The following is a 25,622-nucleotide window of genomic DNA, read 5'->3' as shown; positions in this document are numbered from 1 at the left end:
GAACACAGTTTCAACTTATTTCGGATTGTTAAATCTAACAGTGGAGTTAGAGAAGTTAATTCCATTGCATTCGGCCAGAGACACACTAGTGTAGAGGGACATATATATTATTACAAATGCTTGCTATTTTTTTAGGTAAAACAAAGAAACATTCGGAGCTCTCCATATTTACAACATATTATTTTTATTTCGCACTTCAGCTGAACACTTCGTGTAGAAATGTCTCGGTAAGAACTCGTAAACTAGACGCGTGGGGCCTCGCTGACTCCCTGCCGCTTGTGTTTATTCCTCTCCGCTCACCTGTGACAAATATGTGAACCTACAGAAATATACAATTGGAAATATCAATATTTTTTCGCCTGGAAGTGTGATGAAAAAATATTGGGAAGCATTTAAAGTGAGAATTTATTTTTTTATGTAAGCCTTTATTAAGGTAATACTGAGCTACCTATATTTATTTACAATACGTGTGTAAAATTTCGTCACACAAAATTTCGTTATATTGTTGGGTACATACTTACTTACTTAACTATACAATAAATTAATAAAAAAATATTATTGTTATAAATAAATAAATTTAAAATTGCCTACCAAGAGTCATACCTACATTCTTACTCAATGCCGCACATACACATTGTAAGTACTTGCTGACTACTACTGGAAGGTCACTCTATACTGACGAAAAACAAACGAACGAGAGCTGTCGTGCAATCGACACGTTTAATACAACGACATAGAGTCGCGGCTCGCGCAGCAGCGCTCCGAAACTTAGTTTTTCGTCTTAGAGAGTGACTCCTTGACCCTGGCATTGATAATACCGAATACAGATAACTGGGGAGCAAGAACTTTCCTAGAGGACTTGTTATCAGTTGGATTCGAACAGTAGATCATCAATCATGAAACAAGTATCTATCACAGCCACATAGAATTACAGAGCTGACTTTATCAGTGAGCGACTTGACTAAAAACTAAAGTCAATTTTTGTTAAAGATAAAAGTAAATTTTATTTATATAAGTAGCACATACGATAAACTGTGTATAACCCAAAGGCAGCGGCATCGGCAGTCACCAAAACTTGTTTTAAAGTAGGTAGATCACTGATTAAATTTCACCCTATGTAGAGTATAAATATAGACTAAAAACTGTTCCAATACATTAAGATAAACTCAAGTGAATGTAGAGTTGCTAGACGACTCGTAGACTAGTCACTGACGAAACGCTATAGTCACTCGCTCAATGTTATTTTAACTTTACATCAAAGTAAATAACTACATCTACCTAACTTTATCTTGTTATTGGACTCATATAAGTGCTGTTTAATTTAACATATCGTTACGTTATCAATACATAAGTTACGTCAGATAATTGCTTATTTACTTACTTAATTCATTAGTGAATTTGTATAACTTACTGACTATATTTTATTTACCGTAATAATGGAAGTGTCGGTGCTTGTATTATTAGTTTTAGTGGTGCCATTTGCATATGGATTTCAATGGTGAGTGTGTTCCTAAAATTATATTTTAAAACAGCACGTAAGTACCTAGTTATTAATTTTTTTATTTATCGTAAAAATATATAATGTAAGAAATGAAGACTCGTGGACTTTGGAAAACTTTTGGCCGCGTTGTTATTAATATTTTTTTGTTTATAATTTGTACTCACTATTTATAATTTTAATTACATTTCAGCACTCAGAAACACACAAATTCTTACCTCGTCATTGACAATGACGCCGGCAGTGATGATGCGATGGCCATCTTCTTGTCTCTACTCTTTCATGAGCATTACGACGGGTAAGCACTTAGGTAATTAAGAATAATAATAAATATGTAGACATATAATCATATATTAATATTAATACGAGCTATGAAAAAGTTCCACCCACTAGGTAAGTTGCTATTGAAACTTTGTCATTGATCGCGAGTATATAAATAACTACTTTTACACATTGTATAAATGGAAAACTGATCATAGTTAGGCACATAATGGACAACATTTCAAAAAACTAAAGCTGCTATAAATCGAAAACCATTTCGAGATTTAGCTCTGAAGGACACAAAAAAAATGTTTTTGTATTTTTTGGATGTATTATTTTCGAGAAAATCATAAAATAGTAAAAAAGTGCTGATGACGTCATGCATCAGGTGCAATGCATTTTGATGATCAAAGCCTATAGATTTAAAAACAAAGTAACTGTCACTTTCATTTTTGATTGAATTTGACGTTTTATCGTGACGTTGTTGTTTATTTGGGTCATTTTCATTAATTCTGTTCTGACACTTTCTGACTATTTTTTTATTTATTATTAACAGATGACCTCTATATAATATGTCCCAGAGTATGCCACCGCCTACACAGATGAAAAAATGCTTCTGCTTATTTTTTTACATGATAAGTACCTACTTTCCATCATCAGAAATATCAATGTCATTTGAAAATGACCCATTTGTTGGTTGGCATGTAAACAAAGTTTAAATGTAACTTGTCAGTGTCATTTATGTTTTTTTTCGAGACTCGGGCAATAGACAAAAATAAAAATTGAGCCTAATATGTGACTTCACTTCCGGTTTTAAAATAATTAACTTTAAAGTTAAAAATAACATGCAAAAATTAATGTATATACAAAATAAAAAAATACGGGTCCACTAATTTTCTATAATCTTTCCGAATAGCTAATAAAAATATAGGGTAAAGAAAATGAAATGTTGTCCATTATATAGTGCATATTTGAAGTGTAGCAAAGGACTGTGGGAGTTGGCATAACATGGAGGAGGTCTATAAATACCCTGCAGTGTGTTGACTTCGGCTGATGGATGGTGATGATAGTGCACATATTTAGGTAACTTATATCTGAAACACCTAGCAAGCTATGGCTGCAATTTCAAGTGTACTTAAGTTTTATTATTTGTTACCAGCCCAGAGCTGGTGGGGCTGACCACCGCCAGGGGGAACACTGACGAGCCCAAGGTCTACCTCAACAACCAAATTGTTTTGAAAATTGCAAACAAACAGCATGTGAGTACCTACCACCTAAGAGCACTTACAATTATGAATTGTACCTATTTATATATTATCTGATTAGATTCTCAACTTTACCTAAGATCCAGTTACAATTATTTTACATTTCATCCGGATGTGATATAGCTACCTATATGTAAATGTAAAATGCATCTAACTAGGTCATTAATAAAATTCCACCATATCAAACCAATGGACTCTAATGAACTTGTCATTAGAGTCCATTTCCGATATAACCGTACAACTAACTAGACGACCGGATGGCGCAGCGGTTAGCAACGCTGACTCTTGTGCCGAAGGTCCCGGGTTCGATTCCCGGCCGGGGCAGATATTTGTTCTCGGGTCTTGGATGTGCCCGTAAAATGGCAATAGGCCCGCCCCCTATTACATTGGGACTAACATAAACACTGGCGAAAAGTGGGTGCAGCAATGTACCTCTGCCTACCCCGCAAGGGAGTACATTAGTACAAGGTGTAAGTGTTTATATATAACTAACTAGACTCACATTACATCTTTCAGGTGCCAATCTACCGAGGAACGGACAAATCCATCGTGTTCTCTTCCGACCTGACATACTACCACGGCACAGACGGCCTAGGAGACAACAACTTAACCTACGAGGGGTTAACACCAGCTCTGAACGTCACTGCTGCCAACGCACTGATCGAAGCCTCCAAGCTGTATGAGGGGAAGCTGATTGTGGTGACCCTGGGGCCGGTCACCAATGTGGGGCTCGCTGTGGCTCTGGACCCAGTCTTCTTGGGCAGGCTCCAGCACTTGTATGTCGCGGCTGGACATATACACAGTATGTTATGATTAATTTAATAGGTGTACAGGATGGAGTTTTATGAGTGATGTTTCCGTTGCCGGGTTAATACCGGATATACTTAGCTACAGGCATTATGGGATCGTTACTGAACGTTAAATTCTACCTTGTATTCTTCCAACTCCAGGTCGGTATGTACATTATTTTACGGATTACATTGTGATAGAATAAATATACCGCCCATCTATTACTAATTGTAGTAGGTGCCCGACATGCTTATTGTAACACAAATTTCCAAAAATCCTAGGTACTTATACAACATGAATGTGTTATCTTTAGTTTTTGCATGTTTAATGTACTTAATTTGAAATATTTGTACGCCATGTTGGCTGAGCACGGAGAAATTATATAATATACTGTAATCCATCTTAACCTAACCTGTGACTCACAAATAAATTATTTTGATTTTGATTTTGATTTATTTTAACAAGATAGGTAAATTAGATCCGCGACAAGGATATTTTAAAAATAGTAGCTATGAGGTATATACCTACATATTTATAGCAAAAGACAAACCCATTCCATTGGTACAAATGTAACACGGTTCCCTTCCACGAATTCTCATAATTTGGGTTAAATAATATGATAAATAATAATACCGTAGCTGTGCCATTTATAGAATCTTGCAATCAATAGGACATGATTAAATATTCGTGTACAGTCGACTCCATAAACTTCTTGTATAAAATAAAATTTGCTCCTAGCCTCGTAAATTCATGAATCGTCAATAAATCTTCTAATGAAGCTGATCGTACGTTCGTGTACAATGTACCTATTAGACTGTTCTAATTATGTAAGTAAGTATGTATGTTTTTTTTAACCAGCCAATCAAGTTATTTAAGCAATTTAAACTGTTTCCTTTCAGACGAGGTGCATGTAGAGGCCGAGTTCAATGCCAGGACGGACGCCGAGGCGTATCATATCATAGCTGAAAACGCTACTCCTGAAAAAGTTACAATCATACCTTTTTCACAAGTCAAAGACCATCTCGATCTCTCCAAGGTATGTAGGTTAGGTACTATAATAAGCCACGTTAAATGCTATTGCGCCTGGCCGCTCTTAACAAAGTCAAAGAACACATGTTATCAGTATACTTTTCACTTTCAGGTGACGTAATAGCAATTTAAGAGGCTTATATCCCCGGATATACCTATGTATGTAAAGATAATCCCCAGATTCTTCTTTTAGTCCTTACGAAAATATTTTTTTAATAAAATTGACTTAATAACGGGCATAGTCACCCGGCCAGGCAGAGCTATCGGCTTCCTGTACCATTTTTGCAACACCTGTATATCATCATTGACGACCGAATGGCGTAGTGGTTAGTGACCCTGACTACTGAGCCGAAGGTCCCGGGTTCGATTCCCGGCTGGGGCAGATATTTGTTTAAACACAGATATTTGTTCTCGGGTCTTGGGTGTTGATATTTATATTTAGTATCTATCTATCTATGTATTTGTGTAGATATATCAGCTGTCCGACACCCATAACACAGGTTCTACCTAGCTTGGGGTCGGATGGCCGTGTGTGAGATGTCCCCACATATTATTATTATTATTATTATTATTATTATTATTATTATCAATTTATTACCAGGAATGGCGTAACAACGTGCTGGGTGCGATCGACACGGACATCATGAATGCTCAGAACCTGTTCGAGCGCGTGTCTCAGAACAGGTACCGTACCACCACCGACACAGTAGCAATTAACAATCCATAAGCAGCATCGCTCGTTTGCCAAATATCTTTCAGATCCATACCAGTTGCGTAAAATTTAACAAGCAAGCTAATTTCTAATGTTCGGTGGTGGTTACCCCGCAGGTCTGATTCGTGGCGCTCGCTGGATCCGGCGGCTGCGGCCGTCGCGCTGTGCCCCGACCTCGTGAGGACCAAGAAGTATTACACCACGGGTATTGAGTTGTGTGGTAAGTTAGCTGTCCCTAGAACGGCCCGCCACCAGGACCCGAGGTGTGCGGGGTTGCGCAGCCGGAATTACGAGTCCGGCTGTTTGGACCAGGGTACTACGGGCGTCCGGATCTCGAGCCCTCCACTAGCTTGCTAGTGGATCCGGACTTGGGTATGGATTCGTAGTGGCAGTTGGTTAGCTACAGGGGGGGACAACGTTCGTCTGCCCGGTATGCTCGAGTCACGGGGCACGTGAGTTTCCCTTATAGTTGGTCCTAGGACTGACATCTCCGGTGCTTGACTGGATATCAAGTAGTGCGTGAGGATAGCATGCGCCGGCCGACCCAGCTGAGTAGGCTCCATGGGTAGACATGTAGGTCTGCATGTCGGGAGGTGAGCGCGCATTACAGCTCCGGTACCAGAGTGGAGATCTGGCAAATGGCTTCTCCATTGTCCCTAGTGTGGATCCCAAACACGAGTGCTCCGGATGGAGTACGGGAAGTGAGCGTGCCATCAACAGCTCCGGCACCTGTCAGGACATCAGGGAGGGGTCTCACCACCCCGAGGCGACTCTCCTAGTGAGTACTGTGGCTATACGCTGCAGCGGCTAGATCCACTGCTCCATGGATCCCTGATGTCAGACTGCCGTCTGACTGAAGGTATAGTGCCTGTTGTTTATGACCAAGTCGTCGGGAATGACAGGCACTATAAAACAATACGTAGTTTTAGAAAACGGGTATCGTGTCCCTAGAACGGTTGGGAGAATAACTGACTCCATCTGTTGGCCTAATTTTGGCACTTTTGATAGAATCCCTTCACTTCAATCTATAATATTTCCCTCAAATAGAATCGTTCCCTCTTATACTCACGATTGTCCACAAGTCTCGTAGATTTACACAATGAAATGAAGGCATAAAACATACTACAGTGAAGGCATATTAAAATACCGTAAGTGAAGATATCTCAATCAAGGCACTGCTCACTTTACTTTACTTTCATAATTTGGTTACAGGTGATCGCAGAGGCATCACTACAAACAATGAGTCTGACAAACCCAACGTTGGCGTCGTGTACGACTTCCAGGCGGCAGACTACCAACAGTTTCTGCTTGATGTCTTTGCTGCAAGATCCTACAGCAGAATCTTCACCTAAATAAATAACGATATTGATACAATGGAAAGCCCAATATAACACGTAAACAATATAACATTAAAAAAACATAAGTATTTTATTTATTTCGCTAAATTACAGAACCATAAGTTATGAGTAGGCATCAGCTATTGCTGTCTGTCAATAGTAGGCTAGGTATTTAGGCTTTAGTAATCTTAACACCATAAGTTACTTGCACTTGCACCATAATCTCCTTTGACGGTGATATCCACAAAAGATATGCAATGAGATAGTGGATATCTCACTCACTCCCTTATTGTATCCTATCTCTTACTATTCTTCCGAAAAAAGGTCTATCAAAAATTTCTTATACAAATCTTTGTCGAAAGTATTTAGGATTCGAATATTTGATTCGTTCTTGAAACCAAAAACATTGGTGGTAATACCTCTGCTGTCACCTGAAACAATAAAAAAAACACTTTAGTATCGATAAAAAAGTTCACGATTACTGAATAGTTACTACTGATCACGGTTGCAGTAATACTTATCTTTCCTGACGGAATAGGTGAAGTATTGAAGGTACATACTTTATAAACCATAACATTACATTTATGAAACTACTCTACAATTCGTTAATAGATAGGCACAGTCTTCAGTCAGGACTCAGGACCCAGAACTATGTTTCCACTTCATTCGCTACCTCCACATCAATCCAAATCAAATAATACTAACCACACACAACGACGCTGTTATCCGAGTAGTCATACACCTCCTCAAGCGGCACGCCCAGGGCTAGAGCCATGGCGGCCGGGTCCAGCATGCCCCACGGCCGGTTCTTAGTCTGGACCACTCGCTCGAAGGCGTTCATAGCTTCCACTGGCTTGCTCTTGATACTGCCGAAGACGTCCTCCCGCCATTCCTGGAAACCACGGGGCTAATTTTATTTATCAATTATTTTAAAGGAGTGTTTTTGACTAGGGAAAAATTGTTTGTAGGGAAAACGCGAAATATGATATTTTGATATCGGTACACTCGAAGCAATAACGAAGGTAGATAAATATTAAATAAAATATAAAGTAAAGTATTGATACGTCGTCGATCGGGGAGGCTCCTATCATGCACCCCAAATTGGAATTATAATAATGGCGATAACGATGGCGCAAACAAGGAGGCAACCATTGTGCACCGCACAAGAATCTCTTTACCTTAGTAACCTTAGGGACCTGTGACAGCGGTATGAAGGTGACCAGGTCGGGGTTAGAGCTGCCGGCTACGATGTGGTACGCCTCCACGTCTGCCTTCACATTGAACTCCGGACGCGACTCTGAAGGACCTGGAATTTAAACTGTGTTAATTTACGTACGAAATACGTACTTTTGAACAGCTGTACACTGTCTTTCAAAGTTATAGTAAGTTTATAAAATTATAGTTTTGCATTCTTTTGGGCAATTTTATTTACGAAATCCACTGCTGCGGAAAAAAACACTAAGTGCACTGAACTCTAAAGTATCGGTATGTCAATAGTAGAGTAAAAATGAAACAGAAGTTTACTTTGAATATTTCCGGCTCCGACATAAAGATGAGCTAGCCTCTTTATGAAGAAAGGGTCCAGTCTGATTGCTAGAGCGATGTTCGTCAGAGCTCCTAGAGCCACTACCACCAGCTCACCTGTAATAGTTAATAAAGGTTATTTAATTATAGTAAAACATCTGCACATCTAGATAAGATGGTACATTCCAATGATTCAAGACGGAAATCAGCAGGATGATTGCAAACCTCCGCTTGAAGAGGGCACTTGAAGAAGAAGAAGAATCGAATCAATCTTTTTCTTCCAAAATGGGCAATTCTGCTCACGAGCTGGCGACTAATGTTACTTTTGGTAAACTTCTGAACTGCAGTCGTCAAAATGTTTCTAGATATTTCATAAAGACGAATACCTTTATATTTGTTGGACAGCTCAATGAGTGCATTAGCAGCGACTTGAGGCTGCGCTTCAATAGCTTCATAGTGTACGCCGTACTCAGTGTCACCCAGACCGTCTATACCGAAGAAGTGGTCGCTCGGCTGGTTTATCAGTATCGAGTCGTTCGCTCCCCTGTATATTGGTACCTGTAAAAAAGACTCAACTGAAATTGATGATTTTCGTGGGTTCTCTGGGGTGCACTAAAGGAACTTTAGTGATATTCCTTATACAGGATGTTAAAAAGAAAATAGGGTATAGTAAGCCGAAAGAGGGTGGCTGCATAGGGTAGATTTATAAACATTGGCTGAAAGTAGTAGTATCATCAGATACTACACATTTCGGATTGAAATTAACTACTTACTGCTATCGTGCTAGGTAACCAGTCCTCAAATTAAACTTCGTTTTTGGTGCAAAAACTATAAAAAACAAAGTTTTATCTATAAATGTAAGTGGGTAGAATTACTAGGAGTATTTATATTGATAGCTAATTGTACGAAAACCTTCGCTTCGTGCGAGAATCCGACACTTAGTCGGTTTTTTACAAGTTATATTTTTAATGGCTTTAGTTTATAGTCATTTAGTTGATATTGTATGCTTACGTTTCGTCCCAGCACGCCGAGTATTCGCTGCGTGTTGTTGTAGGCCTGGGGCTCGTCCACGTTGCCGTGGGTGGTCGTGATAGCCACTAGTTTGGGACTGAAAAATAAACAACTATTTAAGTAGGTACTACCTGAAGGGCTAGTACCTACGGGGCGCATTTAAGACGTGACAAAAGTTCTCCGTCGCGCTCGCTCTTGAGGCTGCGTGATGTGAGTGAGTGCGATGCAAAACTTATGACACGTCTTAAATGCGCCCTGTACTACTGGCCCAGTTCCCGCGAGCTTCGTAAGTAGTATATGTGTTAATTCAGGGTGTCCGCTAACTCTGAAGAAGTAACAAACATAAACACTCACAAACTTTCGCCTTTAGAATATCAATGGGATGATTAAGTAAATCTAGTTGAGCAAGTATTTTTTTACTCAGTTGCCTTCATATTTTCGTTACAGAAAACATCTGTATCAATAAAATGCCAGACGTTATCATTATCACAATGAAGTTGTCGGCTTCAGTGTAAAACCTCTGAGCTGCATAGGAAAATACGAGTGCATTTTATTAAGTTTATATTTGGCAAATGTAACCTTCATAAGTAGCTATCTATACAGTTTTGTAACTTGTCAAACTCACAAATCATTCATTGAAATAGTGACGGATTGATAATTTGACTAATTGATATTGGAATATTGGTAGTCAAGATTACTGTATTTTGACAATAGTAACACATACAGATACATATCAAGTAAGTTCTTACCCCCGGCACTGGCACCGCTGTTCATACAGCGCGGCTATGAATATGGCCATCGCATCGTCCGCCCCCGCGTCGTGGTCTATCACTAGTCTTAAATGGCCATTCTTGCATTTAAAGTCTGATCTGAAAAAAGTCACAAATAGAGATAACTTCACATAATTAGTAGGCACAGTTTATCACGAAATTCACAAAGCAAAGCCATATGGGGCGACGCGTAGTTGTTTTATAAAAAAACATAAAAGTTCATAGGAATCAAACTTGTAACTTCCGTATTTTACATATTCCTCTTTGAATAATACTGATAAAGAACTATAAAACAAACTCACCCGTTAACTAAAAACAATAAAGATAAAAATAAAATTAAAACATTGGACCGAAAACAGATAATGTTACTATTCATTGTTATCTACGTCCGCCACTGATCGCCAATGAGCCTTCACTTGCATTAAGGTTCTCGTACGCTTCTATATAAGTAGTAAAATCTACTAACATGACGGCTATCTTAGCGCCTGATATACAGATTAACTACTTAGGTATATTTAAGTTTTTTTTTGGGAACAGGCTCTTCAACCTATTATAATTTATTATTTAAAGAGGGTTCCGTAATATTATCGTTTTATGTATTTGAAGCTACTGGATTAATCAAAGCCTAAAGTCAATCAAAGCAGAAAGCTGTAACTACGTATTTACTACTATGCTGTGTCACTTTTGTCTTAGATTCTCTACGAACAGTGTTATGATAAATATTGATGGCATATGATATGATACCATAACATTATAAATAATGCTAATCTGACTTGCCAATTCTTTCACCACTGGACTTGGTCACCGACACGGCAGTAAGAACATTGCGTGATTGGTGTATAATTTCATATTTATGATATTCAATATCAAAAGATATGGGTAGCCACATAATTTTGGCAAATATAAACTTTTAATTTTCATTTCTTAAATGTATTCGTTACGTAAGACGTCAGTTGCCACCGTACCCATCCCTTCTGATTGAGAACCAATTATGCTCTCGTTTTATATCCTATCCTACAGTAGCGATAAGGTTAATTAATGGTTAAAATGTCAGTTGTACCGAACAGTTGAACACATTTACATAATTAAATCATTTATTGCAAACATCCTTGGACTATTAATGGTCACATAGATAAGTAACTTGTTTTTCCCTTAGGATAAATTAAAAATATAAGTATTTTATTCATATTCTAAAGCCTCAGTTAATATATTATCAGTCTTTTCACTTTAACAGTCGTCAAAATATGCAATCTATGTTATTGACTCGACGTTCTCATATATTCTTTGTCACAGACAAGATTAATAACACTTAAGTAATTACTTTATTTTTGGAACAGGCTATTACTTAATTTTCACGGCCGATTTCAAACCAGATGAATAGATATAAATATACAAAGATAAATTTACAAAAAATCACGTATTTAACTCCTCCATGACGTCTTCAGCCTCAGCCCGGAGATTTTCAACTTTTTCTATTAACAGCATCTGCAAAGATAGGTTATATAAAAAAGCCTATAGGATACGTTTTTTTAACAGATATCGCAGTACCTACTGTTCTCTTCGCGACTATAATATCAAAGAGTAGTTAGAGGTGACTCTTAAGCCAGTCACCGGCTTTTCGATGTACCAAGCATAATTTTGAGTGCGTGTCTATATTGTCTATTTATTTATTATCTTTGCTCTTGTCTGTTATATTGTTCGCAGTATGTCCAGTAAATGTACCTTATTAATGTATTAGGCTCGCCTGGCAGGAAATTTAAATTTGAAGTTGTACTTAAACTGTTTATATGCCGCAATATTGTTTCATCACGGTCTACTACGTTATTACATAGATTTACGCATAGGATGCACTATGTTATAAGTGAAAGATTAATTAAATCTGTCGCTCTATACAGACCTCGCCAGATATCGCCTTCTAGCCAGACTATATGATCAAATTAATCATAAAAGAAAAGTTACCCTGTCAGAGCTGATCCCCGCCTATTCTCCGGCAACACTGGCAGTAGCAATGTCTTTCATATTTCACCTATATCGAACTGTATCTTATATAACAATAGAGACGTGTTTATGTTTACCCGGGCAGTGCTGATGAGGTTGGTGGCGGCGGTGCGGCTGATATGGTCGAGTGCAGTCAGGTCGGCCACGCTGGCTCGCGCGATGTCCTCCACGCGCTTGAAGCCGGCTCGGTACAGTTGCAGGGCTCGGGCCTGGGGGTACATTGATGAGATTATTAATAAGATAACTCACGTAGAGTAGAGATGCACCAGGTGCCGGTGTATGGTGGCGCATATGTAGTGAAAAAATATTGCGCATAAACTATCCTTAGTTGACCTTGATGACCACCTTTCCGCCATTGCATAACAGATTAATATACAATTTATTAGCAATAGTCAGTTCAATCTAGAGTTATCGTGGTTCAATTCGATTAATTGGAACACGTCAATTAAAAATTATCAGGGATTTCAACAAAATATGTAGGTACTTACGCACAACGGGGTATAACCGGGTATAACATTCCTGTAAGTGTAATATGTGTCAAAATGGATATCAAAAACTTGTTTAAAACTCGTACCTTCTTGACATTGGGCAGCTCGCACAGCTGCCGTATCATGGGCGCGGCGCAGTGCTGCAGCCGCTCCGCCAGCTCCGTGAGCAGCGCGCACAGCGCCCAGCGCGCCGGCAGCGACATGACACAATGACACAGCGTAATATGAACCACGATATTTCTGCATGTCTCATGTCTCAAGTTTTTTTAGCAGTGATTATTTCTATGCAAAACTACCGTGGTTCTTCTTACCCCGACTTTACAGCACGCGCCATTATTACTCTAGTGTCATCGGCCAGAAAATAGTACGCAAAACGGGGAGAAATTCCAAAAAAAACCCGCATGTGTGAAACGTGACAAAATGGATTTAACAACTCCCACCTTCTTGACATTGCGCAGCTCGCACAGCTGTCGTATCATGGGCGCGGCGCAGTGCTGCAGCCGCTCCGCCAGCTCCGTGAGCAGCGCGCACAGCGCCCAGCGCGCCGGCAGCGACATGACACAATGACACAGCGTAATATGAACCACGATATTTCTACATAAGTTACCAATTTACCTGAATCCGTTGCATATACCTATACAGCAATCTGCATAGCAGTTGTCGGTTCTACACAAAGCTATTGGTTTAATTTACCATAACTTATGCGAAAGCCAGTAACACGTACGCTAAACGGGAAAAAAAACCCTTAGGTGTGAAACGTGACAAAATGGATTTAACAACCCCTACCTTCTTGACATTGGGCAGCTCGCACAGCTGTCGTATCTGTGGCGCGGCGCAGTGCTGCAGCCGCTCCGCCAGCTCCGTGAGCAGCGCGCACAGCGCCCAGCGCGCCGGCAGCGACGCGCACACCCTCGCGGCTGATGAGGCCAGCGAGGCCGATGATGACATCAGTTGTTGGACTGCGCCGCGGGATAACGCGTATCTGAAGGGGGATTTGTATTGAATAGTTGTTGAGCTTTAAAAACAGCCTGTATGGTCTCCGCTTACATTATATCAAATTGTATAAAAATTTGCTTAATTGTTCTTCTCTGAAATAGTAACGAACATCCATTCTTCCATACATCCATACATACAAACTTTCACGTTTATAATATTACATAGCAGCATAACTTTACTGTTACAAGATCGTGTACAACAACTTTTTAACTTTACGTGTCCAAGGAATATGGGTATATTTTATGTAGTGATTACTTACTTCTCACAAACATTGCTGATCTCAGCTTGATGCCACAAGTCATACAGCACCAGTGCCAGATAGAATCTTGACAGCACTAATTCAGGAACATTCTGAAAACATAATGCATGGCTTAGTTTTATTTGCATAGATACAGCCCTATCTTATTTCTGATGAATATTGTTGGGTACTTACGGTGATTGGTTTTCCAGTTATCATTTTTATAGCATTCTTCTCTGTTATACCTAAAACTTTGGCGGTTTGTAGGCACTCGTCGTTGAAGTTGCAATACTGTAAATAAATAAAATAAACTCAATATATGCTCAATATTCATATAGAGGACTAATGGCTACTATTGTACCATTATGCGCTTAAATGCCCGAAAGTGAAGGGTAGCAATGTTCAGAATATTTCAGGAATAAAGAATACTATCATGTTACTTTGCTCCTCGATTTTGGTGTTTATCTCAAATCTCAACATTGAGCGATGTCGCATGAATTCACTCAAACGATTTTTTACAATAATCGAGGACTTCTTGTAAGGTAAAATGTCCCTTTACCAGTGAGTAATTGTCCCTGGCGGGTCATTTTCTAAGACGAACAACGAAGTTTCGGAGCGATGCCGCGCGAGCCGTGACTCAATCTCGTTGTATTAAACATGCCGATTTTACGAAAGCTCTACTACGTGCGTTTTTCGTCAGTATACAGTAACCCTCCTGTAGTTCAGGCGCATGGAAAAACCACCCTCACCAGTGTGTGTCTGTAGAGCTCCAGGCAGCCTGGGCGAGAGGGAGATGGAAGATACGTACCAGTGAGTAGTAGTGTCTATAGTCGGGGCGCACTCCGGCGGCGTCCTGCGGCGTGACCAGGTACAGCAGGTGCAGGCTGCCCATGAGCACCAGCGAGCGCGACGCCGCCTCTAGGTCGCGGAGGAGGAAGCGAGTCGACGATAGGTCTAGACAGCCTGGGCGAGAGGGAGATGGAAGATACGTTTAGATACTTTACGAAACAAAGAGAGGTATGAGTGGCGCAAAATTGGCGTACCAACTGGCATATCGTAGTTATATGATGTAGAAACGTCTCGTCATCGGATGCGGTGCAAACATTATCCAAAATAAGATATCCAAATAATTTATTAAAAAGCCGTTTAAAGTGCTTTTACATGCACTTATCCGAAAAGCGGACTATAATAGTAAATGCCAGGGAAATGTTTTACTTTCATACTCGTATATGGTATATGGATAGAGGAAGTTCATAAGTAAGATAATACATATTTTAATACAACCTTTTATAGAAGCGTTTCCGAGTTCGCTAACAACAAACACCGTGTCGTTGTCTATGTAGACGTCCTCACACATCAGGTGCGACGTGTCTGTCGGGTCGTTTGGCTGCGTTGTCTTCTTGGCCACTTCTATAGCACCGTCTTGTAGAAGCGATAGGATTGTCTCGTCGCATATTTGGTTAATATTAATGTTGAGGCTAGAAATATTAATAAATGGTTAGAAACTGTGTATATTATCCATACTTATTATATTACAGGCCTATGAAAAATTAACAAAGCCAAAGCAACTTGACCAATGCGCAAAAAGCATATTTAGGTCCAATTTTCTAGCGCAGCCGTAAGGAGTCCAAGCGACGCTATTCTTTTCACTATTAGTCTATTGCAGCATTCATACGCTCCAGCTACTCTCTCATCATCCGGAATTTATCATACCGCGCCGCTATTTTCATAAAAATACTCACCTTTCAGCCTGTACACTCATGAGCGTAGATCCTAGCAGCTCTCGTAGCCTCGGCCTCGTATCGGCCAACCTCAGAGCTACAGCACTCAATAAAAGCGAGCTCAAAGCGCCGCGGTTGCTACCCAACGCGCTGCGAGTGGGAGACATGGCCCCCGAGAGCACCGGGCGGAACGACTGCCAGTCGCGCTCGCTGCAGATCAGGATGCTTTCACCTGTAGAAGTAAGTGTGAAATGTGTAGAAAACGATTTTGAAATTTTTTATAAGATCATTTTATTTGAAGTGTTGGTGTGAAACGTGTAGAGATGGATTTTGGGATATTTTGGTAGAGGACCGGACGGAAGTAGAGGAACTGTTGGTGTGAAATGTATAGAGATGGATTTTGGGATAGTTGGATAGAGGACCGGGTGGAATGTATGTCACTAGCGCTCGCTGAGGATCAGGATGCTTTCGCCTGTAGAGGTGAGTGTTGATGTGAAATGTGTAGAGATGGATTTTGGGAAGTGCGGATTGAGGTTGAATAATTTGTTATGCGGCATTGTTAGTTTTTAATTAACGTTTATTGCTATTTATGGGTATCTTTTAACGCTCTCGTAGCCTACGAGTAACCTCTAACTACCTCTTGGAGTCTTGGCAGATTACAGTAAGCATATTATTATACACACAGGCAATACATCTACAACCATAAAAACACACCCGTATCACAATGTCCGGCGCGGCCAGCTCGACCAACCATCTGTCGGTACGCGGACAGCGTCATCGGGGCCCGACCAATCAGCGGCGCGCGTATTATGACGCGGGAGGCCGGCAGGTTCACACCGGCAGCCAGGGTTGATGTGCAACACAGCACAGACAAAACCCCTGACCTGGTGAAGGTAAATGTGAAATGTTGTGGTATAAAAACTATTTTGACTTAGATTAGTCTGATAATGAAAACTGAATGGATCCAAGAGTTATAAAAGATCATTGAAGTCAATTTTAAGATTTTAATCCATTTGGGCGTTTACTTTCCTACCTTATGCTTATCTATCTATCCATTCTATGCCCTTTTCCTTCTATGAACACTTTGGAATATTAGTTCAGAAAGTTGCTTCTTATAAGTCTGCAAATTTATGTTATCACTCACGACACTCCCACATCCACTTACTTAAAAGCCTGCTCAATGAACCCCCGTTCCTCGGAGCCGAGGTCGGCGTGGTGGAAGGCGACCCCTCGTCGCACGCAACTCGCCAGCGCGTGCGAACCCTCGCCCTGGATTTACTTACTCTTATAAGTCTGCAAAATTTATGCTGTCACTCACGACACGGCCGCTGCCGCCAACACCATTGAACTATTTGCAGCGAACTTGACACATGCGCTGTGTTTTGTTTCCGCTCGGAAGCCGCTCGGCTACATCCGACTTCACGTTGATCTATTATAGTCGCGCGCTTCGCACGGAACACAGATTTTGTTCGCGTTGTCTGTTCTAGTACGCTAGTACATTATAGGTACTTCAATGACCAACACTTACTTAAAAGCCTGCTCAATGAACCCGCGCTCCTCGGAGCCCAGGCCGGCGTGGTGGAAGGCGACCCCTCTCAGCACGCAACTCGCCAGTGCGTGGGAACCTTCACCCTGAAGGTACTTGGACAAGTGGAGGCGCTCTGTAGTGCGGTGGTTTGTCATCTCTCTATGAAAGGGATGTGTTAGGAAGTGAATGAGAAATAGAAGATAGGTAAAAGCAGAAGCTATAGTATGGCCGTTGAGATAATGCGTTTTTGACATTCGAAATCCTATAGATATTTCATGACTGCAAAGGAAACCAACCTTACTTACCAGTGATAAGCAAACTTTAAAAACGCATTCTATCAACGGCCGGAGTATAGTAGGTATACGAATGGAAGTATGCGATAGTTCAAGAGTGGAGACCATAGCCGGTATTAGTTGGATACTGAAGACCGATGATAGAGTGCTGTGGTGCTTCTTCAGAGAGGTATTTACAAGCTTTGTTGCTTCTTCAAGTCAAAACGGCTGACCTGATTTTAATTCAATTTGGTATGGAGTTAGCTGACACCATAGATTAACACCTAGGCTACTTTTATAACGGAATTCCCACTGGAAAACTTTTTAAGGCGAAGCGAACCTCGCAGGAACCGCTAGTTAACATTAAAGTACTAACTTCCTCTGCATCTTGCACAGGAGCGCGGCCACGTTCTCGCAGTTCCGCTTGGTGGGACAGAACACGAGCACGCAGCCGGCGGGCGTCACCTCCGCCACCAGCCCGCCCAGCGAGTCCGGATCCAGCGTTGTAGCTGCTGGGGAGTACTGGAACGAAAGAGATTTATAGTGGTCAATCTGTAGTACATTATATTTCAGGGTGCATGAAAGGAGTGACGAGTTTCAAAATATATAATCAACTGCAAATTACATACGGCCGCACTCAGGGCAGTCAGCGTGAGCGACAACCTATATGATATGACAACCTATATGAGTTTTACCACCGGGCGTCGCGTCGCTACGAAATCCGCAATTAAAGAGTCCTACTACCTTGTTCAAGGTCTCATCTATCTATATTTTCTATAGGTACCTACTAAAAATTGTGAAATGGTCCAATCCTGGACTAATATAGGTTATAAAACTTATGTGATGCAAAAAACAAACTCACATCAAAGCTGATCTCCCTATGCGGCACGACCTCGAAGCCTCCGTCGTAGCTGAGCCGGTACAGCATGTTGCCTAACTTCACGTACTCTGTGAGCCGCACGGGCCGGAAGTCGCGCTGGTACACAGACGCGCCGAGGAACGACGCCACTTCCGGCAGGTTGCCTATGGTCGCCGACATGCCGACGATCGGGATCGCTTCTGCAGAATATTGGGTATTTTTGAAGTGAGATTATCGGAATGCATACATAAATATATTGTATTTATAGCTAGTGGGGTCGTAATGATAGTATAGTAATAATAAAATCTATTTACTATTATGGCATTTATGTGCCAACTGTTACCTTTTTTACTATTAGGTAAAGTTGTATCACTTACTGTTGGCGAAAATAACTGTAGACAATAATGTTTCCAGTGTGCTGCCGCGCCCCGCTTCTCCAATGAGATGCAATTCATCTACCTGTAATATATTTTTATGTTACTTATATTCATTAACCATTCAAATACATACAGAATACATGGACTAAATTGATAGTGACCCTTTTTGATAAGGTGTGCGCTTAGCCATAAGACATCTTACATAACAAAAGTAAATAGATTCATCAACTATCACATTTTTATTATGACGAGCTAACACTTACAACAATAAGTCCAATCTCCTCAAGTCTATTGAGCTCTATCAAACTCCTGACTAAAGCTAGAGCCTTCTCAATGGTGGCAATGTATATGCTGTTCTTTTTCCTTCTCTTCTTTGGTGGGATGAGTCCCTTGCCGGCCGCATACTCCTCGATCAGGAAGTCCAGTTGAACCGCAAAGGGGGAGAGTGAGCTTATCTGGAATCATTGTTATTAAATAGGTCCGGTCCATTGTATTAAATATTGTTGTGTTTCATTAACTTCTGCCACAATTATTTCCAATGTATACCCTGCTGCCACTACACAGGTTTGTTATTGACATAGATAAAGTCACTATATCGCCAATTCGCCATAAATACAAACCAACCCATGTAACAGCTGCTGGATTGATGTTCCCAAATTACCTTCTCTTGCACAATAGCCACAAATGGCAGTATAAACAGCACATTATGTTTCCTATTCAGCACCTCCCTGAGCATCAGAACCTCGGCCACCAGTGTCTTCCCTCCGCTGGTTGGAAGAGCATAGATCAAGTTTTTTCTATGTCTCACTGCTTCTAGGTTCAGACACTCTTCTTGCCAATCTGTATATTATACAGAGTGAATTATTATTTTGCTTAAAACTAAAACTTTGAATTAATTATTAAGGATTAAATTTGTATATACAGTAATGGTTTGATACCAACTTACCATAAAACTTAGTTATATTGCAAAGACTTTTGTAAAGGTCTTTAGCCATCAGAGGAAGTCCATAGAATGTATTTATGTTATCAAACATCTTCAACACTTCATTACTGGTTCCATTTTCTCCTATCTCTAACCCTGTCTCTTTAATGTCGAGTAGAAAGGAATCTTTGGTTTCAAACAAATTATTACTGATATCATTTTTATGACTAGAACCACATAATATGGACTCATTGACCATCTCAAAACTTTCTTCAATCTCTTTCCCAAAACATTTATCGCTGGTTGATGTTAAGGTAGCTTTTTTCTCATGATTATGTGTAAATGAATCTTGCACTTCTAATTTAGAATTGAACATATCATCAGAAATGTCTTCAATTTCATTCTTTATCAGTCTTGATTTACTTAACTCTTTGACCTCACTAATAAACAATCTATGATCTAATATTTCTTTATTGTTTTCATCGTCTGATTCACAAATACCGCCATTCAAGTCGGACGAACACTCCAAGAAGCCTGGTGACTGCGGAATTCTGTAACTTGAGTTGGAGCTGCCGTTACTTGACTCAAGATATTCATTTTGATTGCTGGGTATCGGTGGTGATTCACACTTTCTAACTGGTGAGGCTAATGTATGGTTAACTCTGAATTGAACGGGACTAAAACTTTTGATTGACAAAGTATCCGAATGTCGTAAAACACGACCTGTTCCAAGTCGACGTCTTTTTGGAGTGGAACTATTTTTATACGCTGAGTTATTAAGCATTGTTTTATGAATTTTAATTTTATTTATTTACACTAGTTATCACATAAAATTGAAAATGAAAATGCTAAATTCTAACCTAACAGTCAAACAAACAAAACAAGTAAACAAAGCCATAGACGAATCAGTCTACTGACAAGTGACAGTCAACTGTTCACCATAAGTACTCTGTGACTTTGCTTTGCGAAATTATTATTCTAAGCTAAGGTGCAGGTGGGTTATTCCGAAAGGTTTTTGGGTAAGTTGGATAAGTACATGACTGGTTGAGTAATTTTGATTCATGTAAGGACGCTTTGTATTCTTGCATATACTACCTAAAACTCCGTTTAACAGACTTCTCGTAATACCCACGGAATACGTGAATATTTTAGTTTCAAAAGCTGATATTTTTTTCTTTGATTCCGAATGAGCTTTAGGGCCATATGTATCTTTCGATCAGCTATAACCTCGCAAAAACTAATTTCGAAATATTGCCTACAACTGCCCACTTATACACATTTATAATTCGGAATTAAACGATCCACAGAATTTCATAACAAAATGTTCCAACATTCGAAATTTCCCTAGTCTGTTAATTCGGGAAATACAAAAAAAATGGGTTTTTATATTCCAAATCTTTTGGAATATTTTGGATGAAAAAACAATCAGTTAAATAACTTAACTGATTTCTTAATTACCGATATAGAGAAAATACTTTCCTTGGACACGCACAAGTACCACTCACTTCTTAAACGAGAAGGTCACGCACGTTTCGTTCGTGAACCCATAGTTTATTTGCTTCTCTCATACCTCTATGCTTGGACTGACTTGGACCTTTGACCTCGTGCTGACTGCTGCATACCATAGAGTACTATTCTGCATACATAACATGTCTTTACTGGTCTTTACATCATGCATCAGTCCAGGAACAAAAGTACTTCTTCCTGAAGAATCAGTCCATAGAACAACGCGGACTCGAATATAGTACTCAATGCATCACATCATTGGAAGTAATAAGTACTTTAAGTACACAAATATGAAAATTCTATCGACCTTATCTATAACTGTAACGTTATAAGAATACGGTTTTATGCGAGGTCTTCACTTGAACTTCCTATGCTGTCTTTCGAAAAAAAGAACTAAATCATAGGTTAATATAAAAAAGATAGGTCGAACACTGATAAAATTTCACCCTAAAAAATATACAACAACCTAATTCGAAAAAAAAGACATTCAATTAATTAATTTTATTTATTTAGTCAACATACTGTTACAGGTGTAATAACCATATTTTTGTTAGTTCGATATGAACAAATTATGGGTGAAAGATTCGTTTAACAATAATTAACATAATTTTATTATACAAAAATAGCTTTGCGCTTTTTACACGTTATTCACATTAAACTACTATCTTAAAGCTACGGTTCCGCAGTTTTCAACACGCTCAGCGTAGGTTTTGACCATTCAAAGTTATAATATAAAACTAAGTTACAAATACAAGAAAAAGTAAGTAAGTAATAGAATTATTTCAAATTATAATATTAAATTAATACTTAATCATTCCTAAGCCAGCGTAAAATAATAGTTTCTGACTAAACTGACTTGATAAGAACTGTGGTTTGTGTTTTTAATTAAAACATATCAATTCAATCCAACATCACTGACTTCACCTATCTAGACTCCAATACTTTACTAAAATGTTATTCCATCTAACTTTTGTCAGTCGTTTCCCTAATATTAAATTCTATACAAGATATACAAATATTGGTAGGTATAGTTAGAAATTGAAATTATTTTATTGGAATTTATAAGTGCTATTAAATACCTATAAAGTGGGTACCTAGATTGAAATTATATTGCTTTGACATACACGTTTCTGGTGATTATTTCTAATTTACTTGTTCAAGTCTATCAAGTTGCGTTAGTTCCAAATAAAGTAAGATCTAAAATCGTTAGCTTGCTTTTATACATTTACTTATAAATGCTGTGTTAAAAATTATGTCATCGTTTTAAAAATAAATCGAGCTATGGTTTAACTTGTTGCGATGAAAGTCAACCTATTCCAAAGATTTATCAGCAAGTCAAATTACATAATATCGAAACAACAGTTGCTGGAGTAATCTTCATACTAAAATTTCAATTAGATAATCATATTTAAGATTTAAATACATAGATTTCGGTCTTCCTCGCGCACGTTTCGTAACTTGCTGACTAGCTACACATTCATTCTATCACAAATAATATATTCACAGGCAATGGTATTGGTAATGATCATGAATATTTAAAAGTATTATTAAATGAATGATACATATGATAGTCAATTTATGTCAAATAAAAAACAAGACTTGTGCCTTTGTTTCAGTCAAAGTTTGATAAGAATTCGTCACGTTAAAAAACGATCTCAGTGGTGTTCATTTAGTCAAAAAGTTGTTTTTCTCTTTATTTGTACTATCTCTATCACTCCGTTCGCTATTAATCAAACATTCTCTCAAATTAACTAAGATATTATGAGCTTTTAAAGCCTGGAATCAAAGTAGATATGTTATATGTGCCTAGAATGTTGTACCTAGGTAAATAACAAAAATAATAAAAGCTATAAATATACAGACACTTAAATAATTATTATACCGAAATAACAAATTAAATGTGATAAATACACTGAAAATAAGACGGTCATTATATGATTTTAGCTGAGTCAAAAATACAAGAATATACAAATATTACAATAACTACAAAATATAACTTTGTATTAATTATGTATAATATACCGACTTGAGCTGTAAGCGTTTAATTTCGGTAGAGGTAACGCCTATCTCCTATCATCAGCGACCTATTGTTTCTCTAGAGCGTTTTCCTATATGGCTTTATCTCGGATGGCAGAAACAAATGACACTTAGGGTGAGGCCAAACGAGCGTAATTTTATGAGTTGTGAGTCGCACATTATGATACGCGGGGACGAGGGGGGCGGGGAAGTTACTCGCTCCCCTCGTCCCCGCGCATATATTTCTGCCGGAATACGCAACTCACAAAATCACGCACGTCTGGCCTCACCCTTAGCTTAGAACTTTTACAGACCAGTCCAATCAATGCCACAAAAATCAACAGTGCATTAAAATACCATCCTTGATAGACAATTCGATATAGCCAACAACTGTAATACCCTGTTTACATCTACCGAGTAGAATGGCGGGACTGTATCCTCGGCCGATCCTCGACCAATAAACACCTAACAATTGACAGAGTGCATGGCCGAGTATACTGTCTCGCCACTCTACTCGGTACGTTAAAAAAGGACATAAGCGACCATGAAGAAAACGCCTACGGGTCTCAGCACATATAAGCGTAACGTAAAGAGATCGTTTTTTTTTCTTCTGTAAACCAGGCGTTCGCGATCTCGCGTTCTATTATTTGACAGAAGAAAAGAAAAGAAAAGAAAGATCTCTTTACGTCACGGTTCCATGTGTCGTGCCTATCTTCCCTCTCACTCGTACACATATTATAACCCGCTGGTATTCCTCAGTCGTCCCACTCGCCGCCGCTGGTGGTCTCGTCGCTGAGGTCGGAGTCGGACGAGTGTATGGCGCGACTCCGCTCCTGTAGTGCCCTGGCTAGAGCTCCGGCCAGCCCGCACGCTTCCGTTGACTTCTTGTCGACAGATGTGTTGGACGCTTCTTTTGATACCTGAGAGGTTAGGATGCAGTTAGTTATGAATTGAGCAAAATTTGGTACTTGTAAGCCCTAACTTTTAGTAAAAAACATATTCATATCATGTGGAGATCCATAGCCTCTGCCTACCCCTCTTGGAAACAGGCGTGAGTATATGTATGTATGTATATTCATATCATCAATAAATACTAAGGTCACGAATGTACGTACTCTATCTGACTTCGAGATGCAATGAACCTATTTTTAAAGTGTGAGCTACTATCTGTTTTACACATTATTGTATAGGTATAGGTAAATAGAATAGTACTCACGGATCTTAGTTCAACGCCTTGTCTGATTTCGCTGAGCAAATTGCTTCTACTGTCGTCGTTCGCAACGGGTTTAGCCGCCACTTCGACGTGCTGTAATTATAATAGGTACATCATTAGAATCACTGAGAACAAACAAGCCACGAAACTAAGACAGTCTGTCGAGATTCGATAACTCAACAAAATAGGTATTTGCTACTGGACATCTGATAAAATAACGCCCAGCAAATATCATGATCAATATGGAGGAAATTGTAAGCAATAAACGAAAGTTTCGTACATAAATTAAATAGTTAAACCTTCACTAAATCACGAACAAATAACTATCTATTACCTTCAAGTTCTTATTCCCGCTCCTTATACTCTCCATGAGGGCTGACCGCATGTCGGGCGCGGGGGCTGCCTCGGGCGGAGGCGGGGGCGGCGCGGGGGGCGCGGCCGGGGGCGGGGGCGGGGCGGACATCGGCGGGGGCGGCGGCGGCGGCGGCGGTGGTGCTGATGGGGGCGCTGTTGTGGGCGCTGGAGGTATAAGGGTTATGGGGTAAGTTGTTGATGGCTGTTTGTATTTTGTAGCAGATAATGGGGAAGAAAACTAAGTGACACTTTGGCAGCACCAGCGAGTGTGCCTTTCTGGTTCTGACCAATTACGTTGTTGGGGAGAAGAAACGGCGACTGAATCAAACAATTAGAACTGCGGAATTAGGCACAGTCACCTAAGGCGCCATCTGTAATAAGCTTTTAGTGTTTCTCCCCATTAAATAATTATAGTAAGTTTTTCTTTATTCACTACTGATTCAGATACAATAAATAAGAGAAATATAATGAAATCTACTACTTTAAACTCGATCAAATCAGTACGATTCTTGAGCGCTTCTAATTCATTTATTCAGTGGATAATGTGCACTGCACTTACGTTGCGAGGGTCTCGGCGGGGGCGGGTTGCGGGGCAGCTGCGGGGGCGGGGGCACGGCGCGCGCTGGCGGTGGGGGTGGCGCGCGATTGGCTGAAATATTTAAAATAGGTAGGTATGAATTTGAATTCCTAAATCGTAATCCACAACATGTGAGTCGTCTTAAACATCATGAAAACATTGCTTTCAGTAATAGCTAGGATCATTGCGCAAAGTCAATGAGTTTGTATATAGTAAGATAAAAGGGGAGACATTTGACCAGCTGTGAGATAGCATTGCGACGTCCGGTGGGTGCAGTTGTTAGTATTAGTTCTAATTGCATTCGATCCAGAATGATATTTATTCTTTGGTCCTTGATATTCAATGTTTGTGTTTGTGATAT

The 25,622-nt window shown here is 39.7% G+C and overlaps 4 protein-coding genes across 5 annotated transcripts; 1 reads left to right on the top strand and 3 right to left on the bottom strand.

Moving 5' to 3' along the window:
- The first annotated feature begins 904 nt into the window (after window positions 1-904).
- LOC105383231 (probable uridine nucleosidase 2) lies at window positions 905-6,959 on the top strand. Its single transcript, XM_038108327.2, has 8 exons — window positions 905-1,498; window positions 1,692-1,796; window positions 2,919-3,018; window positions 3,541-3,826; window positions 4,713-4,849; window positions 5,444-5,526; window positions 5,671-5,774; window positions 6,767-6,959. Exons 1-8 carry the CDS (start codon window positions 1,437-1,439, stop codon window positions 6,904-6,906), a joined length of 1,017 nt encoding a protein of 338 aa, XP_037964255.2. The 5' UTR covers window positions 905-1,436; the 3' UTR covers window positions 6,907-6,959.
- LOC105390447 (inosine-uridine preferring nucleoside hydrolase) lies at window positions 6,959-10,758 on the bottom strand. 2 transcript variants are annotated; one of them, XM_011561751.3, is made up of 8 exons: window positions 10,499-10,754; window positions 10,176-10,295; window positions 9,427-9,523; window positions 8,802-8,973; window positions 8,416-8,532; window positions 8,070-8,197; window positions 7,597-7,783; window positions 6,959-7,322 (listed from the first exon to the last, which is right to left on the bottom strand). In XM_011561751.3, exons 1-8 carry the CDS (start codon window positions 10,570-10,572, stop codon window positions 7,198-7,200), a joined length of 1,020 nt encoding a protein of 339 aa, XP_011560053.3. In that variant the 5' UTR covers window positions 10,573-10,754; the 3' UTR covers window positions 6,959-7,197. The 2 variants fall into 2 exon arrangements, with proteins under 2 accessions (XP_011560053.3, XP_048482088.1); XM_048626131.1 differs by lacking the exon at window positions 8,416-8,532 and having other exon boundaries at window positions 10,499-10,758.
- Window positions 10,759-11,276: 518 nt separating this feature from the next.
- On the bottom strand, window positions 11,277-20,449 carry LOC105390448 (helicase POLQ-like). The gene is made up of 16 exons (XM_048626029.1): window positions 19,620-20,449; window positions 19,335-19,513; window positions 18,937-19,128; window positions 18,674-18,755; window positions 18,300-18,496; window positions 17,814-17,959; window positions 17,166-17,324; window positions 16,352-16,521; window positions 15,659-15,869; window positions 15,201-15,394; window positions 14,725-14,879; window positions 14,112-14,207; window positions 13,938-14,029; window positions 13,469-13,664; window positions 12,272-12,403; window positions 11,277-11,681 (listed from the first exon to the last, which is right to left on the bottom strand). Exons 1-16 carry the CDS (start codon window positions 20,377-20,379, stop codon window positions 11,610-11,612), a joined length of 3,033 nt encoding a protein of 1,010 aa, XP_048481986.1. The 5' UTR covers window positions 20,380-20,449; the 3' UTR covers window positions 11,277-11,609.
- Window positions 20,450-23,425: 2,976 nt separating this feature from the next.
- Window positions 23,426-25,446, bottom strand: LOC125489567 (neural Wiskott-Aldrich syndrome protein-like). Its single transcript, XM_048625693.1, has 5 exons — window positions 25,425-25,446; window positions 25,244-25,333; window positions 24,665-24,849; window positions 24,334-24,423; window positions 23,426-24,037 (listed from the first exon to the last, which is right to left on the bottom strand). Exons 1-5 carry the CDS (start codon window positions 25,444-25,446, stop codon window positions 23,873-23,875), a joined length of 552 nt encoding a protein of 183 aa, XP_048481650.1. The 3' UTR covers window positions 23,426-23,872.
- Between the last annotated feature and the right edge of the window lie 176 nt (window positions 25,447-25,622).

The sequence above is a fragment of the Plutella xylostella genome, chromosome 15 (genome assembly GCF_932276165.1).
Source record: "Plutella xylostella chromosome 15, ilPluXylo3.1, whole genome shotgun sequence".
Taxonomy (NCBI): domain Eukaryota; kingdom Metazoa; phylum Arthropoda; class Insecta; order Lepidoptera; family Plutellidae; genus Plutella; species Plutella xylostella.
Note: the sequence above shows the minus strand (reverse complement) of the source record. Positions and strands in the feature narration are given on the sequence as shown.

Excerpts from the sequence above, each read along its gene's own strand:
- LOC105383231 (XM_038108327.2), top strand. The coding sequence starts at position 1,437 with ATGGAAGTGTCGGTGCTTGTATTATTAGTTTTAGTGGTGCCATTTGCA. Across the intron at positions 3,827-4,712 it reads CGCGGCTGGACATATACACA|ACGAGGTGCATGTAGAGGCC; the intron begins GTATGTTATGAT and ends GTTTCCTTTCAG. Across the intron at positions 4,850-5,443 it reads ACCATCTCGATCTCTCCAAG|GAATGGCGTAACAACGTGCT; the intron begins GTATGTAGGTTA and ends ATTTATTACCAG.
- LOC105390447 (XM_011561751.3), bottom strand. The coding sequence starts at position 10,572 with ATGAATAGTAACATTATCTGTTTTCGGTCCAATGTTTTAATTTTATTT. Across the intron at positions 10,296-10,498 it reads TTATTGTTTTTAGTTAACGG|ATCAGACTTTAAATGCAAGA; the intron begins GTGAGTTTGTTT and ends GACTTTTTTCAG. Across the intron at positions 8,198-8,415 it reads CGGAGCCGGAAATATTCAAA|GTCCTTCAGAGTCGCGTCCG; the intron begins GTAAACTTCTGT and ends TTTAAATTCCAG.
- LOC105390448 (XM_048626029.1), bottom strand. The coding sequence starts at position 20,379 with ATGCTTAATAACTCAGCGTATAAAAATAGTTCCACTCCAAAAAGACGT. Across the intron at positions 18,756-18,936 it reads AGGAGATTGGACTTATTGTT|GTAGATGAATTGCATCTCAT; the intron begins GTAAGTGTTAGC and ends AATATATTACAG. Across the intron at positions 14,208-14,724 it reads ATAGACACTACTACTCACTG|TATTGCAACTTCAACGACGA; the intron begins GTACGTATCTTC and ends ATTTATTTACAG.
- LOC125489567 (XM_048625693.1), bottom strand. The coding sequence starts at position 25,446 with ATGATCCTAGCTATTACTGAAA. Across the intron at positions 24,850-25,243 it reads CCCGCCGAGACCCTCGCAAC|CGCCCACAACAGCGCCCCCA; the intron begins GTAAGTGCAGTG and ends TTATACCTCCAG. Across the intron at positions 24,424-24,664 it reads GCGGGAATAAGAACTTGAAG|CACGTCGAAGTGGCGGCTAA; the intron begins GTAATAGATAGT and ends TTATAATTACAG.